The sequence below is a fragment of the Nannobrachium achirus genome, assembly GCF_963921795.1.
Source record: "Nannobrachium achirus genome assembly, chromosome: 3".
In the NCBI taxonomy this organism is placed as follows: domain Eukaryota; kingdom Metazoa; phylum Chordata; class Actinopteri; order Myctophiformes; family Myctophidae; genus Nannobrachium; species Nannobrachium achirus.
In genome coordinates this window covers 52,988,962-53,015,649 of record NC_137812.1, presented here as the reverse complement: position 1 = coordinate 53,015,649, position 26,688 = coordinate 52,988,962, and the positions used below count along the sequence as shown (strand labels likewise).

Here is a 26,688-nt window from a genome sequence, read left to right as displayed (position 1 = left end):
ACTGTATCTGAGCCGAGTTCCTTGCAGGGCGTTAAGAGAACTCGCTAATGCTCTGGACCAGGGCTACCCATATATAAAGGTCCTTGTGCAATATGCAGTGGTAAACATCTGTGGAAAATGTGTGGAGAATGAATGAAAAGTGGACTGCCTTGCCAAATCAAGCTCAGGCTGGGGTTGCCATGGCAGTCAATTGGCTCATGGCCAGAGCCTTTTCCGGTGGTCATGGACTACCACCACCTATCCGATCGACTGCACTTAAATCCCTCGGGTGTGCAGAATTTGAAGTTGTCGGTTGAACGATTCTCGAGATAGGTGACCTACAGAGTAGACATACAGAGATTCCAGGCATTTATTGTAAGATTGTGAAAATAGCAGATCTACAACCTGTTGTGGGCTTGTACTGTAGATCTGCTATTTTCAGTATTTTTTAAAAGATGTATTATGTATAAAATCATTAAGGATATGGTCTGTTTTGGCCATACATTAATTATTTGTCTTTTTTTTTTTTTTACGTTGAAGTCTTATCTGCCTTGTGCAATTATTGTTTACAAAGCCTAAAAGGCAAACATAAATATATATTTTGTATTTACTATTTATATGTTGCACTGTTCAATGCACAAAACACCATTAAGTCATTAATCCCAATTATTTGTATGACAGTTAAAGGTCTCATGACATCAAATGTATTTATTTCTTTATTTGTCTTTGATGTCACAGTCCCTTAGTTCCGCCCTCTCTCCTCCCAGCACCTCACCTCACCTCCCCTCCCCTCTTTTTCATTGCAACTGAACACAGAGAGAAAAGAACCTGCCATCACTCATTGGAGTAGATTTTAATACTCGTTTGAAGGACCATGATAAAGACTTATGTTTAGTAAAAACAGCATGCCATGAGACCTTTAATGATCAACTAAAATGTCATGATCATGACAGCTCTACCCATGTTTGAACACTACTCAGATCATATGCCCTGATGAAGAACCTGTGCGGTCGAAACATGTTGGCTTTTAACAGGTTATAATGAAATAAGGTACCCAGTTTTTACGTCCGTTCTCCTCCTCCTTTAACTTTTTGAGTGGTCGGATCTCTCCTCTCTTTTACTACTCAGATCTACTTTTGTGTGGTCGCCTGCCCCATTGAATCTCAGCCCCAACCACTCACGCTTGCACATCTCTATACTAAGATAGATGGAATGGTTGGTCACCACACATTCATGCTGTGATAGAGGCTTTCCAGGCACTGAGCCAGTACACCAAAGTACTAAATACAGTAGATCTGCTGACTAATCCTCTCTACACATAAGAATTTGCTGCTGATGTATTCAGTACTGTATAGCTTTTATCTTTATGCCAACGTTGAAGTTCACTGGTGTCACCACTTGGAGTGGAATGAAATATTCAATAAGCTGTGTTAACTTTCTCTCTTTCTTCCTTTCGGCATCTCGTTTTTCCTCTCTTGCTGTATTAATTACTCTCTCATTTTCTCTTCCACAGTCAAACATGGAGACCCCTGTTTGAATTTCTCTCTCTCTTCTCTCTTTTGTTCTCAATTTCAATTCAATTGATATCTAAATAAATACAACTATCTCAGATTTCAGATTTTATTGAAGGGATATCCCCTTGAGATGTAGCATCTAATTTTCAAGAGGGACCCATACAAACATGAAAAACAAAAGAACATAAATATAAGACAAGAATACAGATACATTCATCAGATAACTTGCTCATCCTCTCCCACCCCACCCCACCAACCACCACACCATCAGCTGATGAGCAATTTCATTCCAAAAGTGAATATCTCATTCTCTGTCTCTTGTCTGTCTCCCTTTCCATCCCTCCTCAACTAAAGAGATGGCCACTGCTAGGACATTATCAAGGCGTTTTCTGCAGTACACTCATCCCCTCTACTGGTAAGTTACTGCTACTGCACGTAGAGTACAACAAAACTTCTGCTGTTATGATTGATGACTGCATTTGTATGACTTTAATCAATATTTAAACCCCACAAAGACAGTAACTATGCAACTGAGACAAATGATATAATTTGGCTTAAGTTGTATTATTTATCGGTATAGGAGTGAATGATGTATTGGTCAATAATGTATTGATATTTGTCTCGCCACCAGCAAATGCAACTAAAAAACGATTTATCCCCGCTTCTGCACAAACTTGAGAGAGATGCTTTAGATTTTACTCAGTTTCAATGCCAAGGTAGTCATTATGTCACTTTGTAGGGCAGTAAAACACTGCAAAACCACCTCTGAGATCCAGCAACACGTTGGTTTATGTCCCCAGATGTGTCTCTGCAGTACAGACATGGCCGTCCTGTGCTGGAGGTCCCCCTCCCCTCCAGAAGTGAGAAGTGTCTGTTCTTCCTCAGACCCATGCTGATGAGTGTAGGAGACCTCATCAACGACCTACAAAGGGAGGACCCTGGAGTCACCACCTCTGTGCTCGCCAAAGGTATTAGGTCACATAGTATATAATGGTTACGACGGGCACATCTTGTCCACGTATCCGGATATCCGTGTATCTCTGTAGGTCACTCCTGACACTGTGGTTCCCCTGTAACCCAGGTCTATAGGTTTGTCACTCTGACATCATGCTCTGACATCACTGTGATGTCAGGGGAACCTCTCTTATAACAGAATGGGTTTGTCGCTCTGACATCACGCTCTTGCTTCACTGTGATGGCAAACTAACAGAATCCCTTTTATGCACATATATGGAGTTCCCTGATCTCATCAATATTAACCCATATCTAAAAGGACTTCATATGGGAATGCCCATACTGTATATGGAGGCCACATCGGCCACATACCACACTAACAGAATCCATATTATGGCCAAGACAGCCCATATCTGTGTGGCTGGTTCTACAGACAGGGATCTCCATGTATGGGAATAAAAGGGTATAAAAGGGTATGGGAATAAAAGGGTATGACCAGTTACCCATATGGAGACCCCTGGTCTCCATATGGGTAACTGGTCCGATATACATCACTGGCCAGAAGGCAAATAATTGATGCGACCACATGTCGCCCTGAGGCGTCTTACTAGTGATAATACTGCAAATGCACACATACTATGCAAATTTGACATAGAAACCATAGATATTTTTTAACCATCAAATAACCACCAAACACAATCTGCTAACTTTTTCTTCAGCTTATAAAACATGATATAATATAAAACAAAACAAATGACAACCTCCGGTGTTGTTTCTTGGCAGATGGACAGCGCGTTGCCAACAATACCCTGATCGACACTCTACTGGACAACGACTTTCAGCTCGTCATCAACGATGTAGTGTACAACGTCCACTCTCCTGAGAAAGGTATCCAGAACAACACAAAGCTCTCTAGTCATCCAGAACGTATTGGACTGTGTATGTGCTTCTTAGTACTGCTACCAGTTCACTGGCCTTGTGGTTAGCGTCTCTGCCCTGAGATTGGGAGCTCAGGGGTTCAATCTCTGGCTGAGTCCTACCGAAAGTACTAATGCCTCCCTGTACTCTGTATCAAGGGTTGGATTGGGGTCAAGTCCCTGTGAAATACTAGTGTCATGTCCAGGGGATGTACTTGTACAGCGAGCTGCCTCATGCTAAGAAAATAGCATGAGGCAGTAGCCTCAAACCTCGAACCACATGGCTTGGGAAGGCTACTTACTTACTCTCAATTCTGTAGGAAGTGAGTTAAATTTTTTGTGGGGATGTTGTGTCATCAGTCCTCCTTTGCTCCTTCTCTCCATCCCATATATTTTATATTCACTGAAAGAGGCGGTAGACGAATGCTGATATTTTGGCCTGAGGGTGGAGAGAAGTGTTGGAGGCTATGGTCCCTGAAATGTTTATGGTTCACCCAGAACATTTCATGGCAATCGACCTATTACATTTTTATGATATCTTGCATGAAGAAAAGCCATGGTGTTACCACGTTTAGTAGGGTTCATCCCTCTGGGAGAATGAAGCTGTACAGTAAATGTCATAGCAATCCAGTCAGTAGTTTTTGGGAGATTTGTTTAGACCTGACCAAAATATTGAACCCACAAATCCATAGTCATAGCCCTTGACCCACCACTACAGAGGCAAAAAGAATGATAATGAGAGATTTTCTTTTCCTCTGACAGCTAACTATATTCTGAAGGTCAGGGATTCTGCACCACACCAGAATACCTAGTTTAGAAGGCTGTCTGGAACACCTTTTCCTGTAAGGGGTGAATGCTAATGCTCCAGTTCTCTGCTGTACAGAGTATTGTTCTAGCGAGCATGCAAAGGAGCTCAACGACATGAAGCACATGGTCCATCTGCTTCACATGGCGCTCCACCTCCCCGACCACCACCTGCTGACGGAGAGGCAACTGCTGGAGAGACTTGATAGCCTCAAACAGGAGATCTCACCCCTGGAGGAGGTAGTGGACGTGTGTCTTTCTCTCTCTCTACATATCTCTGCTTTTGGATTTTCTGAAGATTATGTGGATTTCCTGTCATGTTTATGGTTATCCAAAGATAAAACTAATCTATATTATCTTGAGTCTGGATGCTGTAGATTTAACTTGACTTATTCTTTCAAATGATCATATTTACGATACTATTACCAGTAAGACTCCCTAATCGGGAGATAAGCGACCGTCAGTTCGCAGCGTGATTTTGTGGCGCTATAAGGGACAGATTCATATTGATGAGATAAATGTAGACATACTGTGTACCGATTTGCGTGATTTTAGGGCAGAATCTGTAGGAGCAGTGTCCAAAAATGTGTTTTAAAAAATCAGCCTGAAATGATCATATTTACGATACTATTAATACAGGAGGCCTGTGGTCCCTTTCCTTGTGTCATTTACCATCCAGATGAAGGCCCAGATCGCCCGTAAGGCAGAGTTCCAGTCATCCAGGGCAGTGTGGGCTGGCCTGGCCCTGCTGTCAGTGCAGGGTGGGGCACTGGCCTGGCTCACCTGGTGGGTTTACTCCTGGGACGTCATGGAGCCTGTCACCTACTTCCTCACTTACAGCACTAGCATTGGAGTCTTTGCCTACTACGTCCTCACTAAGCAGGTCAGGAGATATAAGGAACATTCATAGCTGATGCTGTTTTCCAGAGTGACTTACCGTATACGTTTGCTTCAATTCCTTGTTCACCAACAAACACTAGAAAATAACGTTAAACTAAAAAGCATGCAGTCCATAATGCCATGGTAATGGACCATATTTATATCGTGGTCATTTTGCTTTATGTCGTTCTATGGGAAAACTCACCCTGTCGAGGTGGAGCTTCTCATCCAAGAGTATGCTGTAATAGTAAAATGGCTGCCACATGAATATGGTCCCTTGTCCAGTTATCCTAGGCAGCTCATGAAAACGGGATGTGTCAGTAGACAAGATACTGTACACATAAGAGTAGAGAATAGGAATATGGGAGAGGGGATGTCATTCTAGGGAATGGGAGACATCAGATACTTCCTCATCAGGTTCCGGTTCAAACAGCTTTTAGCACATCTTTATCTCCCCTGTCACCATCATGGGAGTCTTCATGTATTACATCTTCATTCTTCACCAGACGGGTCAGGAGCCCTATAGGGTTGCTTACTTATTCCACTTTCAATTGAGATTTTTCATTCACATTTCAGGTATTTTGTTGACACTCTCATGCAGAACAAGTTACAACAAAATCAGCTCAAGTGTAAGGACAAATTTGACCAATTAAACAATTAATACTGTATATATACTCTGTTGACTGGAGTTGCCCAGGGGCCTATACGTGACCTTTTTCTTTTTCCCTGTACACCAACTCTTTTTGTTGAAATGAGCAAATCTACAAGCTCACAATGCATCGCGTTGTGACACATTGTAGACCTGTTATTTCCGTTTGATGTTTGCCTGTTCCTGCCAAATGTTAGTAGGGACACTAGGGTTCATGTGGTTCCACAGACACACTGACTTGAGTGCCTGCTAAATGTTACAATGCCTTATCAGTCTAATTGTGCTGTAGCAATGTCCTTCGTTTCCTATCTGGTTGGGCATTTAATGGGGGAGATTAGGGGTTAGATTTCCTTTGTTAAAATCAATAACTTCCACTGCTTCCACCTCTTTACTATCTGGTGATTCTGGTCAGAGGTCAGTGAGCCGTCATTGTGCCTCGCACACATTGGCTTGCAGAGTAACGTAAACACCAACCAATATAAATGGTAGGAATTCGCAAGGGGTTGGTTTATGAGTAATAACACTGAAACACTGTTCACTTCGCTTCTTCCCAGACAGTTAACAATCACAATTTTCCTGTCTGCAGGATTATGTTTACCCAGAGGCTAAGGACAGGCAGTTCCTGCATTACTTCTACAAGGGAACGAAGAGGCACGGTTTCAACGTGGAGAAATACAATGAGCTGAAGGACAAGCTATACCTGGTTTGTTAGCCACTGATTTGTCTTCAATTCAAAATACATTTTATTTTAGAGACTTGTGAGATAATATGAATAAACTCTACAAGGCTGTTTTTAAACTGTTTGAAGAAAATTGTAAAGTCAATTCTAGACGGAATACAGCAGGAACTTATGATACCAAAGAGGTGATATAGTGATATAGTGACATGACAAGTGCAAGGGAGATAAAGGACATTCAAATATCAGGTATTGAAGTGAAGTTGCAATCTTACAGGTAAAAGTAGTAGTAGAAAGGGAGTGGTAGTACCAATTAAAGCATAATGTTGTAAACACAATATCTTGCCAAATAATCATGGTTGTCATTTTATCCATTACATTGCAGCAGTAATTATCAGTTTTTCTCATTGTGTCAGGTGGAGGAGGATCTGAGACGTCTCAGGAATCCAACTCAACTACAGATGCCCATCGAGCAGATTCAGCCCAAGCCATGAATATATAGCCAAGAAGCCATGAAGAAGCCATGAAGACACGCACACGCACGCACACACATGCACAACACAACACATAGTTTACGTATACATACACATGTAAATGCTTTTATGGAACCATGCACATCAGAGTCCTGCAACGGGCCGGGTATCCGTGGATATCCAACAGGGATATACTTTTATAAGTTCACAGGGACGGGGACGGACGGTACGGGACTAAACACGGGCGAATAACATTTTATTGTGAAAATCAGAGAGCACCGTTTCCGCCCAAACAACGTCACTTCACAGTAGCGCACACAGTGAGCAGCATATAAACAAAGTAACATGGACACAATACAATTACTGCATGTAATCACGGGTAGCGGGCGGGCAACGGTTCAATTTTTTGACAGGAAGGGCTTGTCTGGTTTGGATTTTTATATAATCACGGGTTGCGGGTCAGTCTGCGGATCTCTGATTATTGATAGGCGGGGCAGGCAAATGTTGTCAAAATGTTACCTGTGCAGGACTCTGATGCACATTATATTAACTTATTCATGCACAGTGGCGCAGTCTGTAGCGCTGTCGTCTCACAGCTAGAAGGTCCGGGGTGCCTGATAGAGGGTAAAGGAACTGGTTGGAATAACGTGTTCCTTCCATGCGCTACGTCCAACCGCGGAAGCTCCCCCCCTATCAGGTGATAAGAAGCGGCCTGTTCACTCCTCATGCATTGAAGGAAGCATGAGCAGAGGCAGAGCAGCGCCCAGGATTACAGCTTAGACAATTGGCACTGGGTGAAAAATGGGTTACAAAATCGTGGGATAAAAATTTTAAAAAACGAAAACGTATTCATGCTTGACGACGCATCAACAAATGGTTTATCCCAGTGCTACACTGTCTTCAGTATTGACTGAAATGCACAGAATGTTGGCATGTTGGCAATGTATGAAGTTCAACTCAAAGAGAATGAAGACCTCAGTCCCAAAAAATACACATTCATGAAAACACATCCAAGCACACACATAGTCATTCACAAAAAGACCAGAGCAAAAAACAGTCCCATTGCATTTCTTCCACTTTATTTTGATACTGGTGCCTTTTTATGACTAATCCATATCATCCAGTGTTTTGTTTACAATCTTGATAATGAAGTCAACCATGTCCTTTTAAAGAATATTGAAAATATTACAAATGTATGTCTTGTTTCCACCTGATGTCTGATATTATAATATGTAGTTCACTCAGATAACTTTCCTATCTTTATAGATGGGAAAATATGTTTTATTTATAATGTGAATAAAGGTGTGAATATTATACTTAATTTTGTCATTCAGGCTCTGTTACATATTGCACCCTGCACAGTATAATTGGAAGACAGCCATTTCAGATCAGGGAGACAGAATAAAGAATCACAGTGGTGTGCAACAGTTTGATGAGTAACACAAGGATAATGAGTGGTGAGTTTAAATGGACTGCCAAACAGATCACCTGTTTAGCAGTCATGAAACATGAAAATAGCCGTGGTCTTGGACATTTCACGACTTTTCTTGATCTTCTTTCGGCTATTTCCCATGAGGGTTGTCGTCGGATCATCAGTTTCCATCTGCTTTTGTTCTCTGTGTCTATCTCCGTCACTCCAGCCACCTGCATTCACATTTGACTGAAATCAAACTGATTTGGTCAAATTGACCAAAATCATTAGGCCTACTTACGTGGGTAACCAGTGCTTCTCAACCATTTTCATGTCAAGGTCCCCCAAATTTACACTTAATAGCCCGTGGATCCCCTGAGAGAAGCTATTTACGGCTCTAGCATTGGTTCTCAACCATTTTAATTTCAAGGACCCCCAGTTTGACATGCATTATAGGGCCTAGGCTGCGGCCCATTGGACCCCATTTAATGATATTTCTATCTCCCCAATATTGTAAAATCTATGTTACTTTAACAAATTCAACAAATGGAACTCCTTGACCCCATTTGTTCCTTTGAGAACCAAAACAGGGTGAAAAGGGCTTGAGCTGCAGCACACAGCCTATGGCTATTTTTTTTTAATGGAAGACCGGAAGTCAAAAATTCGCTACCTCTATGGCTTATATTCGCCAAGTTAACGCAGCTAGTAACAGTTGCAGGGACGTGCAGAGAATGTTAGAGAGGCAGGGACTATTTCTAAAATATATTAAAAAGCAGACCTCCACGCTCATGACGCGTTGTGAGCTTGGAGGTCTGCTATTTTCCATGCTTGATTTCTACAAATTTCTTGATTTCAACACAAGATGCTGCATTCAAGTTCAGGAGAGTTTGGACAAGGCAATTCTCTTTAATACTGCCTTCAGTTATGGCATGGAATGGAAAGGAGGCATTTGCATTTCTTTCACCAAAGTGAAAACTGCATTCATGGTCTGGAGAGGGCACTTTTTACAGACGGGTAAAAGGGTAGGGGCTCGAGCCCCCTTTGATGTCTATGTGTGCAAGTGCCTGAACAGTTGGATGTTGTTGTAGCGATGGTTTCAGTGCGGATGGTCGCCAAACTCCAGGCGAGACTACTCAGAAGTCCTTTCCACTCCGCTCTCAAAACACCCCGTGGTCCAGCTACCTTGTTTCAGAAGGTAAAATGAAACTGTATGCGTCTAGCCCTAAATTGTTGCAACTAGAAAAAGAAAAAAAAGCTCCCTATGAGCATGAATATACAAGGCTTCTGGTGTCTCCAATGACTGGGTGTAGGTCTTCCTCTTTCACACACACTGTCAGTGCTCTCAGCTGAAAGTTTTTCCCCCCCCTCTGGCTATTATTGTCCTGATGGCACCCAGCTGTGATTAGAGATGACACTAATTATTTGGGTACGCCTATGAGATGTTAATACATGAACAAAATGTGGATCTGAGTGCCAAGAGATATTATGCCTCCACTTTAAACTACATTCTGCATTAACATGGGCAGGCATATTCTACTTGTATTCAGAATGACTGCTTATTCAGAAAAAAAATGCTCATGTAAACTCCTCAAAATGGATTTTATTCCATTCCGAATGAATTTTCATTCGGGTTTGAAGGGTGGTATAAGTAATTTGAATCAGAATATACTTTTATTCAGGTTCCATGTACATTAAACAGCAGTTTGTTCTCTATTTCAATTAAATAGTGTATACTTTTTTCCCCCCACAACTGACTAGATCAATATCGCCATATCTAAATAGAACTCTCTCATTCTCACTTTTCTCTCATCTCCCTTTCCAATGTTTCCATCCCTCCTCAACTAAAGAGATGGCACCTGCTAGGACATTATCAAGGCGTTTTCTGTAGTACACTCGTACCCTCTACTGGTAAGTTACTGCTACTGCACTTAGAGCACAGTACAACAAAACAAAACACCTGTTACAGTATGTTCAATGACTGCATTTGTACTTGGTTTATGTCCCCAGATGTGTCTCTACAGTACAGACATGGCCGTCCTGTGCTGGAGGTCCCTCTCCCCTCCAGAAGTGAGAAGTGTCTGTTCTTCCTCAGACCCATGCTGATGAGTGTAGGAGACCTCATCAACGACCTACAAAGGGAGGACCCTGGAGTCACCACCTCTGTGCTCGCCAAGGGTATTAGGTCACATACAGTACATATAATGGTGATAATACTGCAAATGCACACATAGAAACAATAGATGTTTTTAAACATCAAAAAGCAACCAAACATAATCTATTAATTCTTGCTTTTGCTAAAACATGATATAGAACAAAACAAATGACAACCCTCTGTTGTTTCTCTGGCAGATGGACAGCGTATCGCCAACAATACCCTGATCGACACTACTGGACAACGACTTTCAGCTCATCATCAATGATGTAGTGTACAACGTCCACTCTCCTGAGAAAGGTATCCACTACAACACAAAGCTATCTAGTCTCCTAGAACTTTTTGAACTGTATGTGCGAACTATCTCATGCTAAGAAAACAGTACGAGGCAGTAGCCTCAAACCTCAAACCACATGGCTTAGGAAGGCTTACTTACTCTCAATTCTATTGGAAGTGAAGTTCACAGTTACAATTGTTGAATCATCAGTAGCTCTTCTTTAGCACTTCTTCCTCCTCTGCTCCTTCTCTCCATCCCATATATTTTATATTCACTGAAAGAGGCAGTAGACGTTTATATTTTCGCCTGAGGATGGAGAGTAGTGTTGGAGGCTATGTCATAGCCTTAGGGTCCCTGAAATGGTTATGGTTCACGCAGAACATTTCATGGCAATCCACCTAGCCATATGCTCCATCCTTCCGGGAGAATGAAACTGCACAGTAAATTTCATAGCAATCCAGTCAGTCGTTTTTGAGATATTTGTTTGGACCTGACCAAAATATTGAACCAATCCATAGTCATAGCCCTAGATCCACCACTACAGAGGCAAAAAGCACCTCTGGCACCTAACTATATTCTGAAGTTTAGAGGCTGTCTGGAACACCTTTTCCTGTAAGGGGTGAATGCTAATGCTCCAGTTTTCTGCTGTACAGAGTATTGTTCTAGTGAGCATGCAAGGGAGCTCAAAGACATGAAGCACATGGTCCATCTGCTCCACATGGCGCTCCACCTCCCCGACCACCACCTGCTGATGGAGAGGCAACTGCTGGAGAGACTTGATAGCCTCAAACAGGAGATCTCACCCCTGGAGGAGGTAGTGGAGAAGTGGACGTGTGTGTTTCTTTCTCTACATATGTTTATGGCTATCTAAAAATCTATAATATTTAATTGATGCTGTAGATTTAACATGTCTTATTCTTTCCATTGATCATACATACTTACATTACTTACTTACTTACGCCTACTACCCCTTCTGGGGCATAGGCCGTCAACAAGCGATCTCCAGGCATCTCTATCTTGAGCTGTTCATCTTCATGGTCTTGGTGTCGGCCTCCAGGTCTCTGTGCCAGGTGTTTCTTGGGTGATCCCTTTTCAGATTTCCCTGTGGGTCCCATGTTAGGGCTTTTCTAATGATGGTACTTGGGGGCTTGAGCAAGGTGTGGCCTATCCAGCGCCATCTACGTTTCTTTATTTCTTCTTGTTCTCTGCCAGCTGCCCACAGAAGAAGAAATAAAGGAACGTAGCGCTGGATAGGCCACACCTTGCGCAAGCCCCCAAGTAGTCAAGTACCATCTTTAGACAAGCCCTAAATGATCATACATACATCACTATTAATACATGAGGCCTGTGGTCCCTTTCCATGTCATTTACCATCCAGATGAAGGCCCAGATCGTCCGTAAGGCAGAGTTCCAGTCATCCAGGGCAGTGTGGGCTGGCCTGGCCCTGCTGTCAGTTCAGGGTGGGGCACTGGCCTGGCTCACCTGGCTGGAATACTCCTGGGACGTCATGGAGCCTGTCACCTACTTCCTCACTTACAGCACTAGCATTGGAGTCTTTGCCTACTATGTCCTCACTAAGAAGGTCAGGCGATAGAGGGGACTCCGATCATTCATTTAAATGTACAATTTAGGCACTTAGCTGATGCTGTTTTCCTGAGTGACTTATATGTTTGCTTCAATTCCTTGTTCACCAACAAACAATAGAACCTCTGTCGAGGTGGAGCTTCCCATCCCAGAGTACGCTCACTACGCTGTAATAGTAACATGGCTGCCACATGAATATGGACACTTATCCAGTTATCCAGATACTGGATAAAAATACCTCTTTACTATCTGGTGATTCTGGTCAGTGAGCCATCATTGTGCCTCACACACATTGGCTTGCAGAGTAATGTAAACACCAACCAATATAAATGGTGAATAAAATGGTTTATGACTGTTCACCTTGCTTCTTCCTAGAACGTTAACAATGACAACTTTCCTGTCTGCAGGATTATGTTTACCCCGAGGCTAAGAACAGGATGTTCCTGCATTACTTCAACAAGGGAACCAAGAGGCACGGTTTCAACATGGAGAAATACAATGAGCTGAAGGACGAGCTATACCTGGTTTGTTAGTCCCCGATTTGTCGTCAATTTCAAAATACAAACATATTGTAGACAATGTAGAGAGTAAGGCTGGGCAATATATCGAAGATATATCGATATCGGTGTAACAACATGCAAGGTATACATATCGACGAAGACTGCTTGAAATTAGGTATTGGTGCACGTGTCAAATTAATTAACAGACACACTATCATGCACGTAGCACATGCAAAAAAGTAGTCCATCTGTAACCAGGTGTGGCTATGTGTACTGTGCAGTGTGCATGCATGGATATGCTATTCACTAGTAAGACGCCTCAGGGCGACATGGGAGGGCGAGGTCGCGCCAATTCTTGGCCATCTGGCCAGTGATGTGTATCGGACCAGTTACCCATATATGGAGACCCCTGCATGATAGTCAACAATGTTATGTCAAAACATGCCCATTCAACATGCCCATTCAACGTTATCGAATATCGAAGGTTTTCCTAATATCGCCCAGCCCTAGTAGAGAGACACTTGTCGAAAGACTTGTGAGACAATAATTATGAATTAACTCTACAAGGCCGTTTTTAAACTGTATGAAGAAAATTGGAAAGTCAACTCTAGATGGAATACAGCAGGAACTTATGAGACCAAAAAGATGATATAGTGACATGACAAGTGCAAGGGAGATAAAGGACAGTCAAATATCAGGTATTGAAGTGAAGGAAGGTATTGAAGGTATTGAAGTGAAGGACAGTTACAACCTTACAGGTAAAAGTAGTAGTAGAAAGGGAGTGGTAGTAACAATTAAAGCATAATGTAGTAAACCCAATATCTTGCCAAATAATCATTATTGTCATTTTATCCATTACATTGCAGCAGTAATTATCATTTTTTCTCATTGTGTCAGGTGGAGGAGGATCTGAGACGTCTCAGGAATCCAACTCGACTACAGATGCCCATCGAACAGATTCAGCCCAAGCCATGAATATATAGCCAAGAAGCCAAGAAGACACGCGCACACACACACACATGCACAACACAACACAGTTTATACACACACATGTATATGCTTTTATGGAACCATGCACATCAGAGTCCTGCAACGGGCCGGGTATCCTCGGATATCCGGCGGGGATATACTTTTATAAGTTCACAGGGACGGGGACGGGCGGTGCGGGACTAAACAAGGGCGGGTAACATTTTATTATGGAAATCAGAGAGCACCGTTTCCGCCCAAACAACGTCACTTCACAGTAGCGCACTCAGTGAGCAGCTGGACACACCACCACAGCACGCATATAAACAAAGTAACATGGACACAATACAATTACTGCATGTAATCACAGGTAGCGGGCGTGCAATGGTTCCATTTTTTGATGGGCGGGTCTGGTCTGGATTTTTATATAATCACGGGTTGCGGGTCGGTCTGCGGATCTGATTATTGATGGGCGGGGCAGGCGCAGGTTGTCAATGTTTTACCTCTGCAGGACTCTTATGCACATTATATTAATCTATTCATCCTTGACACAATAGTACATCAACAAATGCTTCAGCTATCCCAGTGCTATACTGTCTTCAGTGTTGACTAAAATGCACAGAATGTTGACAATGTATGAAGTTCAACTCAAAGAGAGAGACCTCAGTCCCAAAAAATACACATTCATGAAAACACATCTAAAACACACCTATAGTTCACAAAAGATCAGAGCAAAAAAACTGCCCCACTGCATTTCATCCACTTTATTTTGATACTGGTGCCTTTTTATGAATAATCCATATCATCCAGTGTTTTGTTTACGATCTTGATAATGAAGTCAACCATGTCCTTTTACAGAATATTGAATAACATTCTGCTCCAGCAGGGATTCTCAACCATTTTAATTTCAAGGACACCCAGTTTGACATGTGTAGGCTACGGACAGTCTGACCCCCATTTAATGGTATCTATCTCTGAGACCCCAATCTTGTACATTCTATGTTAATTTAACAAATGGACCCCAACTTTGAGAACCAATGACCTAAACAAACTGTTCCGTCCAGTCCACGAATGAAGAAGGTAGCAAATGCTGTTGATTTATGCTGTTTTAAGTGTAACAGGGTGGACATGCTTTACCACAACAGTAATCGAACTTAAAACATTGATAAAAAGGCAAATTAAACATTGATACTTATACTTCTTATGGTATATGGTTTCCTATCAAAATATACATGGTACTTTCTGAAGTCACGTTGCAAGCTAGAGGAATAGTCAGGGGACATTTACAGGTGGATTTGCATCAGCATAACGGGGGACAGTCAACTGAGGGACACACAACACATTGATTTCAAGATTTGAAACATAAAAAAGACATGAATTACAATTGATAACATTTGAATATTGATACTATAATCTAATGACATTTTAATATTTAGTTTGAATTGTAGACCTATTAGGCCTACTTATATATTTAACCGAAGCTGAGTAAACATGATTGGGGACATAGCATTAATGAGCTTACTTCAAATCAAAGTGATTATTTTATATTTAATACACCACAATACAGTAGGCTATATATTATTTAGTTCTATGGTAGAGAAGCTTTAACAGTCTAAAAGATAAGCTTTTTGGAATTTAGTATAGTAGTAGGGTCTATATTTGCTTATTTTGATATGCTGTACTGTATGTAGCCTATTATGTCATGGGGACGCAAATGGCACAAATAGCCTACTATGAATGACCCACATGCTGGGTGCATGCGCAAATTCGCTAAATAAGGGTGGAAAAAAGGTTGAGCTGCACATGTCAGCTCCGTTCGTTTGACAAATATAGGACATCCAATTTTTTGACATGGTGAATATAAGTTTTCCGGCCACTTTCAAAATAAGATCAAAGTGATTAATGTTTTAAAGGACATACATACTTTTAGTTGTATAGCTTCATTTGAATGCTTAATCTTTATCTTTTATGTGCATATATCTCTGCATCGTTTTTCAATGGCTTCAGGGATAATCTTATTCTGAAGAGTTGGAGCACCGAAAGTCTCATATAAGCCAAAAGAACACAGCTAGTGCGATCAGCCCCTGGAGTAGCCCTAGAATGTCTCTTATTTTCGGTCGATTGACCCTTTGGGTAATCCCTCAAATAGAGCCATAGAACGCTCCCATGGCGCGGCGGTTAGCAGCGAATCTGCGCGGCACTAAAGTGCTCCGCGCTACTTGTGTACTCACCCAATAATTTATTCCTCAGCCTGGGAGAACGATATTGTCCTATAGTGTCATATCCATTTGAAAGTTCTGGCTGAAAACGTGTAGGTCTACTTTGTAAAATATCTCCACTTATGACGAGCCAACACGGACGACTGACACGACCGGGCGAGGGGCCCGGAATGACTGCTGGACTGAATATATCATAACTTCCTTTTGGAAGCACAAAACGTACGGGGCACACAATTGACAGGTGCTTGTGATTGACGTGGGGTGTCTAATCACACCACCTGCGTGATTGTGTGCCCCGTACGTTTTGTGCTTCCAAAAGGAAGTTATGATATATTCAGTCCAGCAGTCATTCCTGCCCCTCGCCCGGTCGTGTCAGTCGTCCGTGTTGGCTCATGATAAGTGGTGATATTTTACAAAGTACACGTTTTGAGCCAGAACTTTCAAATGGATATGACACTATAGGACAATGTCTTTCTCCCAGGCTGAGGAATAAATTATTGGGTGAGTACACAAGTAGCGCGCAGCACTTTAGTGCCGCGCAGATTATTTGCTAACCGCCGCGCCATGGGAGCGTTCTATGGCTCTATTTGAGGGATTACCCAAAGGGTCAATCGACCGAAAATAAGAGACATTCTAGGGCTACCCCTGGAGCAGCCGAGCGCCTCCTCCACCTGATGTGCAACAACAGTTGGATGTTGTTGTAGCGATGGCTTCAGTGCGGATGGTCGCCAAACTCCAGGCGAGACAATTCAGAAGTCCTTTCCACTCCGCTCTCAAAACATCCCGTGGTCCAGCTACCTTGTTTCAGAAGGTAAACTCAAACTGTATGCGTTTATAGCGCCTAAATTGTTACAATTAGAAAAAAGCTCCCTCCGAGCGGGTGAATAATGTCTGTGTCGTTAAAAGTGTGGTGTTTTATAGTGGCAAAAGTAGAGGAATTGTAGAGTTTGTCACATGGTTTATTGGCATACATAGTGACAGTGATTTTGACAGCAATTTGTAGTAGCATGATTCATGAATGCAGTGATGAATATGTAAATGTTGTAACTTGGTAGCAACAATACAATGTATAGTGTACCTATGTATAGTATACTGTAGGCTACAACAAGTCATGATAGTAGTTACAGTATATAACATTAGGCAGTATGAGCATGAATAGTAGAGCCTAATGAATGAAGCTTCTGTGACTGGGTGTAGGTCTTCCTCTTCTTCACTGTCCATGCTCTCAGCTGAAAGTAACCCTTTTTCTTTCCTGGCTATCATGGCACCCAGCTGAGATTAGAGATGACATCAATATAATTATTTGGATGCGCCTATGAGATGTTAATGAACAAATTGTGGATCTGCCGACTCCGAGATAGGCCTATGCAATCATGTAGCTACAAATGTTTACAGAAACTGTTTCCTCCACTTTAAACTACATTGATTGGACACAATATCAGAAAGAACCACATCATTTTAAATACACTTGGTATCAAACAATCAAATGCTCCATAGGTTGTCTATTTTATTTAATGCAACTTTGAAATTGAAGGTGGGGTAAATGAGGCATTTAGGAATCCCTGGCCTATATTGTCAAGTCAAGCAGTTGCACACACACACACACACACACACACACACACACACACACACACACACACACACACACACACACACACACACACACAAAGTTTGGAATGCGCTTGGAGGAGGATAAGTGACTTTGCAAGTCAGGGCCACAATGTAATGGTCTCTCTCTCTCACACAGTCTTTCCTGGAGGTCAGTTGTCTCTCCAGAGTCACTGAACATCCTCGGTTGCCATCCAGACTTTCCTTGCTGGAAGTCACTGGTTGCCCAGAGTTCTGCATTAACATTGGAAGGGGCCTGTATGCATATTATGTTCTGCTAACTCCAGTAGGGTAGGTGTTAAGCGGCTGTGAAGTCATTAAAATAGCGTCCCTCACAAACATTAAATCACCAATAAAAGTCAATATTGAACGTGACAGTGCAACTCAAATATGATTTGCCAAAAAGAAACCAACAACCCTCATAATATGGGGTTGTGATATAAAACAGTTTCAGAATCAGAACCCCTGTACTAAACTGTCACTGCATTGTGTGTGTGCGACAATAAGAAGTACTCTTCGTTCCATTGTGTATTGGCTTGGCTGTATTAACAGCCAATACACAAGTGCAAAAGTCTTGATTTGCTGCTGATGTACCTTGTTTTAGACGACCCCATGAGAATTTTTCGAAATATCTCTGCGTCATTTATTATTTGTTGTTATGCTAAAGAAAACGAAAAGTGTGACCTGATATATAATGACTTCATTTCTAGTTTTAATTTATCACCACCCTACCATCCCTTACAGAAAGACTATTACTGTGGAAATTCTTAGGCCATACAGCTGTTTTCCCCCTGTAATCTTGTACATTAGCCTGCATCCTTTGCCTGCATTGTTGTCCACTTTTGCTCAGAAAACTATAAAGGACTTTTGCCACATGACCTGACCACATTAGTTGCTCCTGCAGGAAGCTAGGCTGCCTATATTCCAATCACGTCCACTCTAGCAATTGGGCAAGAAATATCTTACCCTGTAAACTCGACCAAACACATCTCACATCTTAAGCGTCAAAATGTAGAGATCAGCCAGTGAACTCCTGAACTGCTCCTCAGAAGCCACATTTATTGGAGAGAAAAGCACTGTGATGTGCAGTGTTCTTTCATGCTAAGTCAATTCCATTGCCCTCAGTGATTACTATTCAGTTACATTCGATACCACAATGTCCTGGCCATACTCTGGCCAGGACATTTTACTGGTATCTTCCTTAGTCACGTCAGTGTGGAAGAATAATACTTTTCAATAACCTAAGCCTACAGTACATAAAACAGCAGGGCAGTTCCCTGTTTTAACAACATAGCATCAGATGGTCTTAAACATTTACACACAATAAATGTTAAGGCACAACAATCTTTACTTCAATGTCAGATATTTGATTTGTTTTGATTAAAATTACTAAAAAGCAGGTGATACTCAAGTCAAATTACTTGGAGAGTTAGAGTTAGAGTAATATTGAACTCAACCAACAACTGATAGTCTTGCTACTTAGTTTGGGTATTCTCCCTGTCCCAGCACTGTTGCAACCTTGGAATGCAGAAGACACAAATTTTTGCCCTGAGGCTCCGCTGTAGTAGCAGTAGCAGTTTTCTAGTCTCTCTGTAGAAGCTGAGTTAACTTTCTCTCTTTTCGCTCTCTCTCCTTCTGTTCCTGTCTCTTGGTTTTTCCTCTCTCTCTCTGTATTAATTTCACCCCATCTCATTTCCACAGCCAACATGGAGACTCCTGTTTTCATTTCTCGTTTCTCTCTTTTGTTCTTTATTTCAATTCAATAGTGTATACCCCCCCTCCACAAAACTGATTAGATCAATATCGCCATATCTAAATACAACTCTCTCATTCTCACTTTTCTCTCATCTCCCTTTCCATCCCACCACAACTAAAGAGGTGGCCACTGCTAGGACATTATCAAGGTGTTTTCTGCAGTACACTCATACCCTCTACTGGTAAGTTACTGCAACTACAGGTAGAGTACAACAAAACACCTGTTATGATCAATGGCAGCATATTTAATAACCCTAACCCTAACCCTACAAAGAAAGTAACTGCCGAAAATATCCAACTGAGACAAATATCATAGTTTATTTTCAATCCTGGCTTAAAAGTTTATCTATTATTTATCGGTATAGGAGTGAATGATGTATTAGTTAATGATGTATTGATATTTGTCTCGCCACCAGTAAATACTACTAATGAACGATGTATTAACCACATCTGTACACACTTGAGATGCTTTAGATTTTACTCAGTTTCAATGCCAAGGTAGTCATTATGTCACTTTGTAGGGCAGTAAAACACTGCAACACCACCCTGAGATCCCTGACATCTGGGTTTTGTCCCCAGATGTGTCTCTACAGTACAGACATGGCCGTCCTGTGCTGGAGGTCCCTCTCCCCTCCAGAAGTGAGAAGTGTCTGTTCTTCCTCAGACCCATGCTGATGAGTGTAGGAGACCTCATCAACGACCTACAAAGGGAGGACCCTGGAGTCACCACCTCTGTGCTTGCCAAGGGTATTAGTTCACACATACAGTACTTATAATGGTGATAATACTGCAAATGCACACGTACTGTACATGCAAATTTTTATTTGACGTAGAAACAATAACGTTTTAACCACCAAATAACCTTTTCTTCAGCTAAAACATGATATAAAACAAAACAAACGACAACCTCCGGTGTTATTTCTCTGGCAGATGGACAGTGTATTGTCAACAATACCCTGATCGACACTCTACTGGACAATGACTTTCAGCTCATCATCAACAATGTAGTGTACAACGTCCACTCTCCTGAGAAAGGTATCCAGAACAACACAAAGCTCTCTAGTCATCCAGAACTTATTGGACTGTATGTGCTTCTCAGTTCTGCTGCCAGTTCACTACCATTTTGTTTAGTGCATCTGCCCTGAGATTGGGAGGTCAGGGCAGGGGTTCACAATAATCCATCCATATTTCTAGAGATAAGCCTTACCCATCCCAAGTTGGATGTATGCCGTCTCTCCCCATGCATCAGACCAGTTTTTCAATAGCCCGTTATCCACCACTTATTTTCCTGTGGCACCTAACTATTCTGAAGGTTGGGGATTCTGCACCGCACCAGAATGCCTAGTTTAGAAGGCTGTCTGGAACACCTTTTCCTGTAAGGAGTGAATGCTAATGTTCCAGTTTTCTGCTGTACAGAGTATTGTTCTAGCAAGCATTCAAAGGAGCTCAACGACATGAAGCACATGGTCCATCTGCTCCACATGGCACTCCACCTCCCCGACCACCACCTGCTGACGGAGAGGCAACTGCTGGAGAGACTTGATAGTCTCAAACAGGAGCTCTCACCCCTGGAGAAGGTATGTGTGTGCATGTGCACGTGCGAGTCTGGATGCTGTAGAATTAACTTGTCTTATACTTTCAAATGATCATACATACAATACTATTAATACATGAGGCCTGTGGTCCCTCTTCTTGTGTAATTTACCATCCAGATGAAGGCCCAGATCTCCCGTAAGGCAGAGTCCCGGTCATCCAGGGCTTTGTGGGCTGGCCTGGGCTTGATGTCAGTGAATCTTGGGATACTGGCCTTTCTTGGGATCGTGCCCTGGTTCACCTGGTGGGTTTACTCCTGTACGGAGCCCTAGAGTGGCCATTGAGAAAAAATAATAATAATCATGGCCACGACATAGTATCTCGTTGCCATGATGACAGTACCGCGAGTTACATTAAGTTGTGGCCATGACATAACTCGTGGCCACAAGATACTATACTATATCGTGGCCATGAGCAGTGGTGCATTGGTGATTCAATGTTTGGGGGGTTGCTTATCTAGAGACGTCCCGCGAACGTTGCTCAACACCTACTATACAGGTCTATTGAGATGCATATAGGCTTGTTTCTTTGTTAAAACACCCTGTTGTGGCACTAAAGTGTTGGCGAGGTGTGAACTTGGGGGGTTTTCGCATCAATGCATGTCCGTTTGCGTGAGAGGCGAGACCCCTGCTCAGAAAAGATATGGGGCGGCGGGGGTGCACGACCCAAGACTAATTCAACACTGGCCACGTGATAGTACGTTGTAGCCATGACTTAATGTAATGAGATACAATACTATGTTGTGGCCACGGGTAAACGTTTTCTTTCTCTCACAGGCCACACCTGGCTTCGCAATACTGGGAAGCCGTGGAACCTTTTGCCTACTTCTACACTTACACCATTAGCATTGGAGTCTTTGCCTACTACGTCCTCACTAAGCAGGTCAGGAGATGGAGGGGACTCCGTTCATTCATTTAAATGTACACTTTAGGCTTTTAGCTGATGCGTTTTCCAGTGTTACTTATAAGTTCACATCAATTCCTTGTTCACCAACAAACAATCGAAAACAACATTATTTTGCTTTTATGAAATTCTAAGGGAAACCTCACCCTTTCGAGGTTTCCTGTAATAATAAAATTGCTGCCACATTAAAATGGTCACTTATCCAGTTATTAATAAAATACGTTATTTATATAGCACCTTTCAAAACTAGGTTACAAAGGTTCACAGATGAAACGGCAAAAGACTAAAGACACAAAACAAAGGGAAAATATTAAAAACAATGCAGAGAAATGAATACATAGATCACAAAATAGATCAGATTTACAGGGAATGGGGATTAAAAGCTAATCTATAGGAATGGGTTTTGAGGAGGGATTTAAAATGGGGGAGAGGCAGGGCATTCCAAGGGGAGGGGCTCTGAAAGTAGGGGCTCTGCTGTGACAGAATGAAGATACACAGAGAAAGGGAAAGGTCATGTCATTCCAGGGATTGGAGATATCAGATATTTCCTCATCTGGTTCCCTTTCAAACAGCTTTTATAATTTGTGAATTGTGAACTAAGCACACATTCATCTCCTCTGCCAGCATCATGGCATAGGAAAAAAGCATCACTTTTCAGGTATTTTATTGACACTCTAATGCAGAACAAGTTGCAACACATGCAACCACATAATCAGCTTCAATGTTACAGTCAGACAAGTGTAAGGACAAATATTACCAATTAAACCCTGTATACTTTGTTGACTGGAGTATACTTACCAAATCTCTTTGCCGAAATGTGCCAATCTGCAAGCTCAGAATGCTTTCATTGATTGAATACTTTATTAACAGTTTGCAAAAAAGCACAGGAAAGTACAGTTCAGTACAAGTATCTGTTATAGCCTACCCGTTTAATGTTTGCCTATCGCCAAATGTTAATAGGGACTAACAGAGACTGAAACACTGTTTACCTTACTTCTTCCCAGACTGTTAACAATGACAACTTTCCTGTCTGCAGGATTATGCTTACCCAGAGGCAAGGGACAGACAGTTCCTGCATTACTTCTACAAGGGAACCAAGAGGCACGGTTTCAACGTGGAGAAATACAATGAGCTGAAGGACGAGCTATACCTGGTTTGTTAGTCCCTGATTTGTCTTCAATTCAAAATACAAAACATTCTAGAGAGACACTTGTCAAAACTTGTGTGAGACCATATGAATTAACTCTACAAGGCTGTTTTAAACTGTTTGAAGAAAATTGGATGGTCAACTCCATTCATTTTTTCCTTCTTTTATTCATTGAGTCCAAGAAATGATACTGTATATTGACGTGCAAGGGAGATGTAGGACGGTATAAATATCAGGTATTGAAGTGAAGGACAGTTGCAATCTTACAGGTAAAAGTAGTAGTAGAAAGGGAGTGGTAGTACTAATTAAAGCATTATGTCATAAACCCAATATCTTGCCAAATAATCATGACACTGCAGCAGTAATGATCAGTTTTTCTCATTGTGTCAGGTGGAAGAGGATCTGAGACGTCTCAGGAATCCAACTCAACTACAGCAGCTCAACGACATGAAGCACATGGTCCATCTGCTCCACATGGCGCTCCACCTCCCCGACCACCACCTGCTGATGGAGAGGCAACTGCTGGAGAGACTTGATAGCCTCAAACAGGAGCTCTCACCCCTGGAGAAGGTAGAGTGAGTGTGAGTGTGAGTGTGTATTGATTAATTCATTTAATACTTTATTATAAACAGCACAAGGTACAGTCTCTCTCTCTCTCTACATATGCATTATCTCTATTTTCAGAAGATTACTGTATGTGGATTTCCTGATTTTTATCTTATTTTGTGTATCATCGTCCTTGATGATTGGTTTGTGACATTTTATTTCACAAGATTTCTTGTTACTACATGAGGTGGCTGTCATCATCTCCCTCAGATTTTTATGATATACCTAAAGATAAAACTAATCTATAATATCTCGAGTCTGGATGTTGTAGATTTAACTTGACTTATTCTTTCAAATGATCATACATACAATATTTTTAATACAAGAGGCCTGTGGTCCCACTCCTTGTGTCATTTACCATCCAGATGAAGTCCCAGATCGTCTGTAAGGCAGAGTTCCAGTCATCCAGGGCACTGTGGGTTGGCCTGGCCCTGCTGTCAGTGCAGGGTGGGGCACTGGCCAGGCTCAGCTTGTGGGAATACTCCTGGGACATCATGGAACCCCTCACCTTCTTCCTCACTTACAGCACTAGCATTGGAGTCTTTGTCTACTACGTCCTCACTAAGCAGGTCAGGAGATAGATGTGACACTTCATACATTTAAATGTACAATTTAGGCACTTAACTGATGCTGTTTTATTGAGTGACTAAAGTACCATGCATAGTCGTACATAAGGACCGCAGGAATACACAAGAAACGGAGGGGGAGAGAACTTTACTCCGTTTGGTCCGGTTTGACTCCCAGTACGTAACACTCCGGATGATTTATCTCCGTATACGGACGCTTACGGACAGCACCCAACTGAACGGACTGAACGGACTGAAGATGTATCCGTAGCAAGAAGTGTGAGAACCACCTTCATGTGGCGCGCGGACGCAAACGGGAGCAGAATTGGAGCGGAGAGCGGGTCGGCACATAAATAACGTGCATGTATACTATGAATGGCAACGTAATTACCGTACGTAGTTCCTCACCCAAAACGTACACAAAATCAACCATCCGTAACTATAAATGGCCCTTTATACGTATGTTACATTAGAATCTCTGTTGAGGTGGAGCTTCCCATCTGAGAGTATGCTGTAATAGTAAAATTGTTGACAGATCATTATGGTCACTAGGAAATGTCAGAAATGCTGGTACGTTCAAAATATGGGCGTAATTTGGGGCGTAAAGTGCTTGATGAATCGGGGCCCATCAGTCTTATTGTGCTGTAGCAATGTCCTTCGTTTCCTATCTGGCTGTTTGTAATGCTAATGGGGGAGATTAGGGGTTAGATTTCCTTTGTTAAAATCAATAACTAGTGAGATCTGCTTCCAATCTGGTGATTCTGGTCAGTGGTCAGTGAGCCGTCATTGTGTATCGCACACATTGGCTTGCAGAGTAAGGTAAACGCCAACCAATATAAATGTTGAGAATTCACAAGTAGAATAAAATAGTTTATGAGTAATAACACTGAAACATTGTATACCTCACTTCTTCCCAGACTGTTAACAATCACAACTTTCCTGTCTGCACTGCAGAATTATGTTTACCCAGAGGCTAAGGACAGACTGTTCCTGCATTACTTCTACAAGGGAACCAAGAGGCACGGTTTCAATGTGGAGAAATACAATGAGCTGAAGGATGAGCTATACCTGGTTTGTTAGTCCCTGATTTGTCTTCAATTTCAAATACAAAGAATTCTAGAGAGACTATGGTCAAAAAACTTGTGTGAGACAATATTACAGTTAAAAGTAGTAGAAAGGGAGTGGTAGTACCAATTAAAGCATGATGTTGTAACCCCACTATCTTGCCAAATAATTGTGAATTTCATTTTATCCATTACATTGCAGCAGTAATTATCAGTTTTTCTCATTGTGTCAGGTGGAGGAGGATCTGAGACGTTTCAGGAATCCAACTCAACTACAGACGCCCATCGAGAAGATTCAGCCCAAGCCGAATATACAGAATTATGGACTTCAGTCGCCAAAAATACACAATCATGAAAATAAATTCAAGCACACGCATAGTGTATAGTCATTCACACAAAGACTAGAGCAAAAAATATCCCCATTGCATTTCCACTTTATTGTGATACTGGTGGTGGCTTTTTATGGCTAATCATATCATCCAGTGTTTTATATACAATCTTGATAATGAAGTCAACCATGTCCTTTTAAAGAATATTGAATTTAAAAATAAATAGTACAAACGTCTTGAGCTTGTTCATGTCTTGTTTCCACTTGATGTCTGATTCTATAATATACATGTATAGTTCACTCAGATAACTTTAATGATACGTGTTCTGCGAGGTTAGATCAGGCAGATATACTTGAGAAGTGTAGGCGCTTTTGGATGCTTATTACAACACTATTATACAAGTCCATACGTCACAAGCCGACATGGCAGTCAGCTGATCAATTGCCGGGCTATTTAAGCTCAAATCAGTCTGTCGTTCTTCCTGAACTGTTGTTATGAGCTTGTTTGCTCCCACCTCCGAATGCAAATGTCACTTAATGTAGGATAGTTTTACCCCTCAGTTGTTGAAGTGGTTATTATTTTGTTATCGTTGCTAAGGTTTATAAATGACATGACTCTACTCAGTAGTGGTAGATATGGAAAACCATCCTATAATCTTTTTTCCCCCTATATACATCAGTGCTATTGAACACCTTTCACATCTGTGTGTTGGTTAAGAACATATTGAACCAATGAAAAGTGTCCAGACAGCAGGGATGTACAAATAAAATTATATTTAAAATCAAGCTTTAGAAAGAAAATCTACACTTGTGTACAGTACAGAGTAACGAGACAGTCTAAGCCCTGTTGTAGCCACTAAAAGAGTTCACCCTGCAATCTGCCTTGCATTGCATTATGTGATAGCTGAAGGTTTAGCCTGAGGGTGGGGCTAAATTAATGTAATGTGGTCATGCAAATATTTAAGGGTCTTCTCCATGGAGAATGAATATTTGTGAGATATGTTGTTTGGGAGCAAAGTGTAAAACAGATGCATGGATGGACAGCAATCCTATTATTGTCTGGTGGAGCTCAAACTGGAACAATAAAGCACAATTCACGCAAATGTACAGTAGAATATCATACAGTCATATGACTGCTGGTCCACACATAGATGAATTGACACA

General features: G+C 41.8%; 3 protein-coding genes across 3 annotated transcripts in view; all 3 read left to right on the top strand.

Moving 5' to 3' along the window:
- Nucleotides 1–7,100, top strand: part of LOC308282320 (calcium uniporter regulatory subunit MCUb, mitochondrial-like) — a gene marked incomplete at its 5' end in the record, with an annotated part of 90,338 nt that extends 83,238 nt beyond the window's left edge. Inside the window, 7 exons of the mRNA XM_080722665.1 lie at nt 1,848–1,908; nt 2,294–2,461; nt 3,231–3,335; nt 4,248–4,408; nt 4,848–5,051; nt 6,283–6,399; nt 6,789–7,100. Coding sequence (XP_080578791.1) covers nt 1,848–1,908; nt 2,294–2,461; nt 3,231–3,335; nt 4,248–4,408; nt 4,848–5,051; nt 6,283–6,399; nt 6,789–6,866 — 894 coding nt within the window. The 3' untranslated portion in view covers nt 6,867–7,100. The remainder of the gene's footprint in view (nt 1–1,847; nt 1,909–2,293; nt 2,462–3,230; nt 3,336–4,247; nt 4,409–4,847; nt 5,052–6,282; nt 6,400–6,788) is intronic.
- A 2,246-nt stretch (nt 7,101–9,346) lies between these two features.
- On the top strand, nt 9,347–13,777 carry LOC308282318 (calcium uniporter regulatory subunit MCUb, mitochondrial-like; the record flags this gene model as incomplete). The annotated part of the gene is given in 8 exon segments (XM_080722663.1): nt 9,347–9,451; nt 10,278–10,431; nt 10,606–10,639; nt 10,641–10,708; nt 11,339–11,499; nt 12,064–12,267; nt 12,677–12,793; nt 13,667–13,777. Coding segments are annotated over 8 exon segments (921 nt in total). The 3' UTR covers nt 13,745–13,777.
- A 2,883-nt stretch (nt 13,778–16,660) lies between these two features.
- Nucleotides 16,661–25,582, top strand: LOC308282317 (calcium uniporter protein, mitochondrial-like; the record flags this gene model as incomplete). The annotated part of the gene is made up of 11 exons (XM_080722662.1): nt 16,661–16,765; nt 19,911–20,064; nt 20,248–20,352; nt 20,734–20,894; nt 21,030–21,154; nt 21,687–21,792; nt 22,850–22,966; nt 23,351–23,530; nt 23,932–24,135; nt 25,087–25,203; nt 25,430–25,582. The coding sequence occupies 11 exons, from the start codon at nt 16,661–16,663 to the stop codon at nt 25,580–25,582; spliced, it is 1,527 nt and encodes a 508-aa protein (XP_080578788.1).
- Between the last annotated feature and the right edge of the window lie 1,106 nt (nt 25,583–26,688).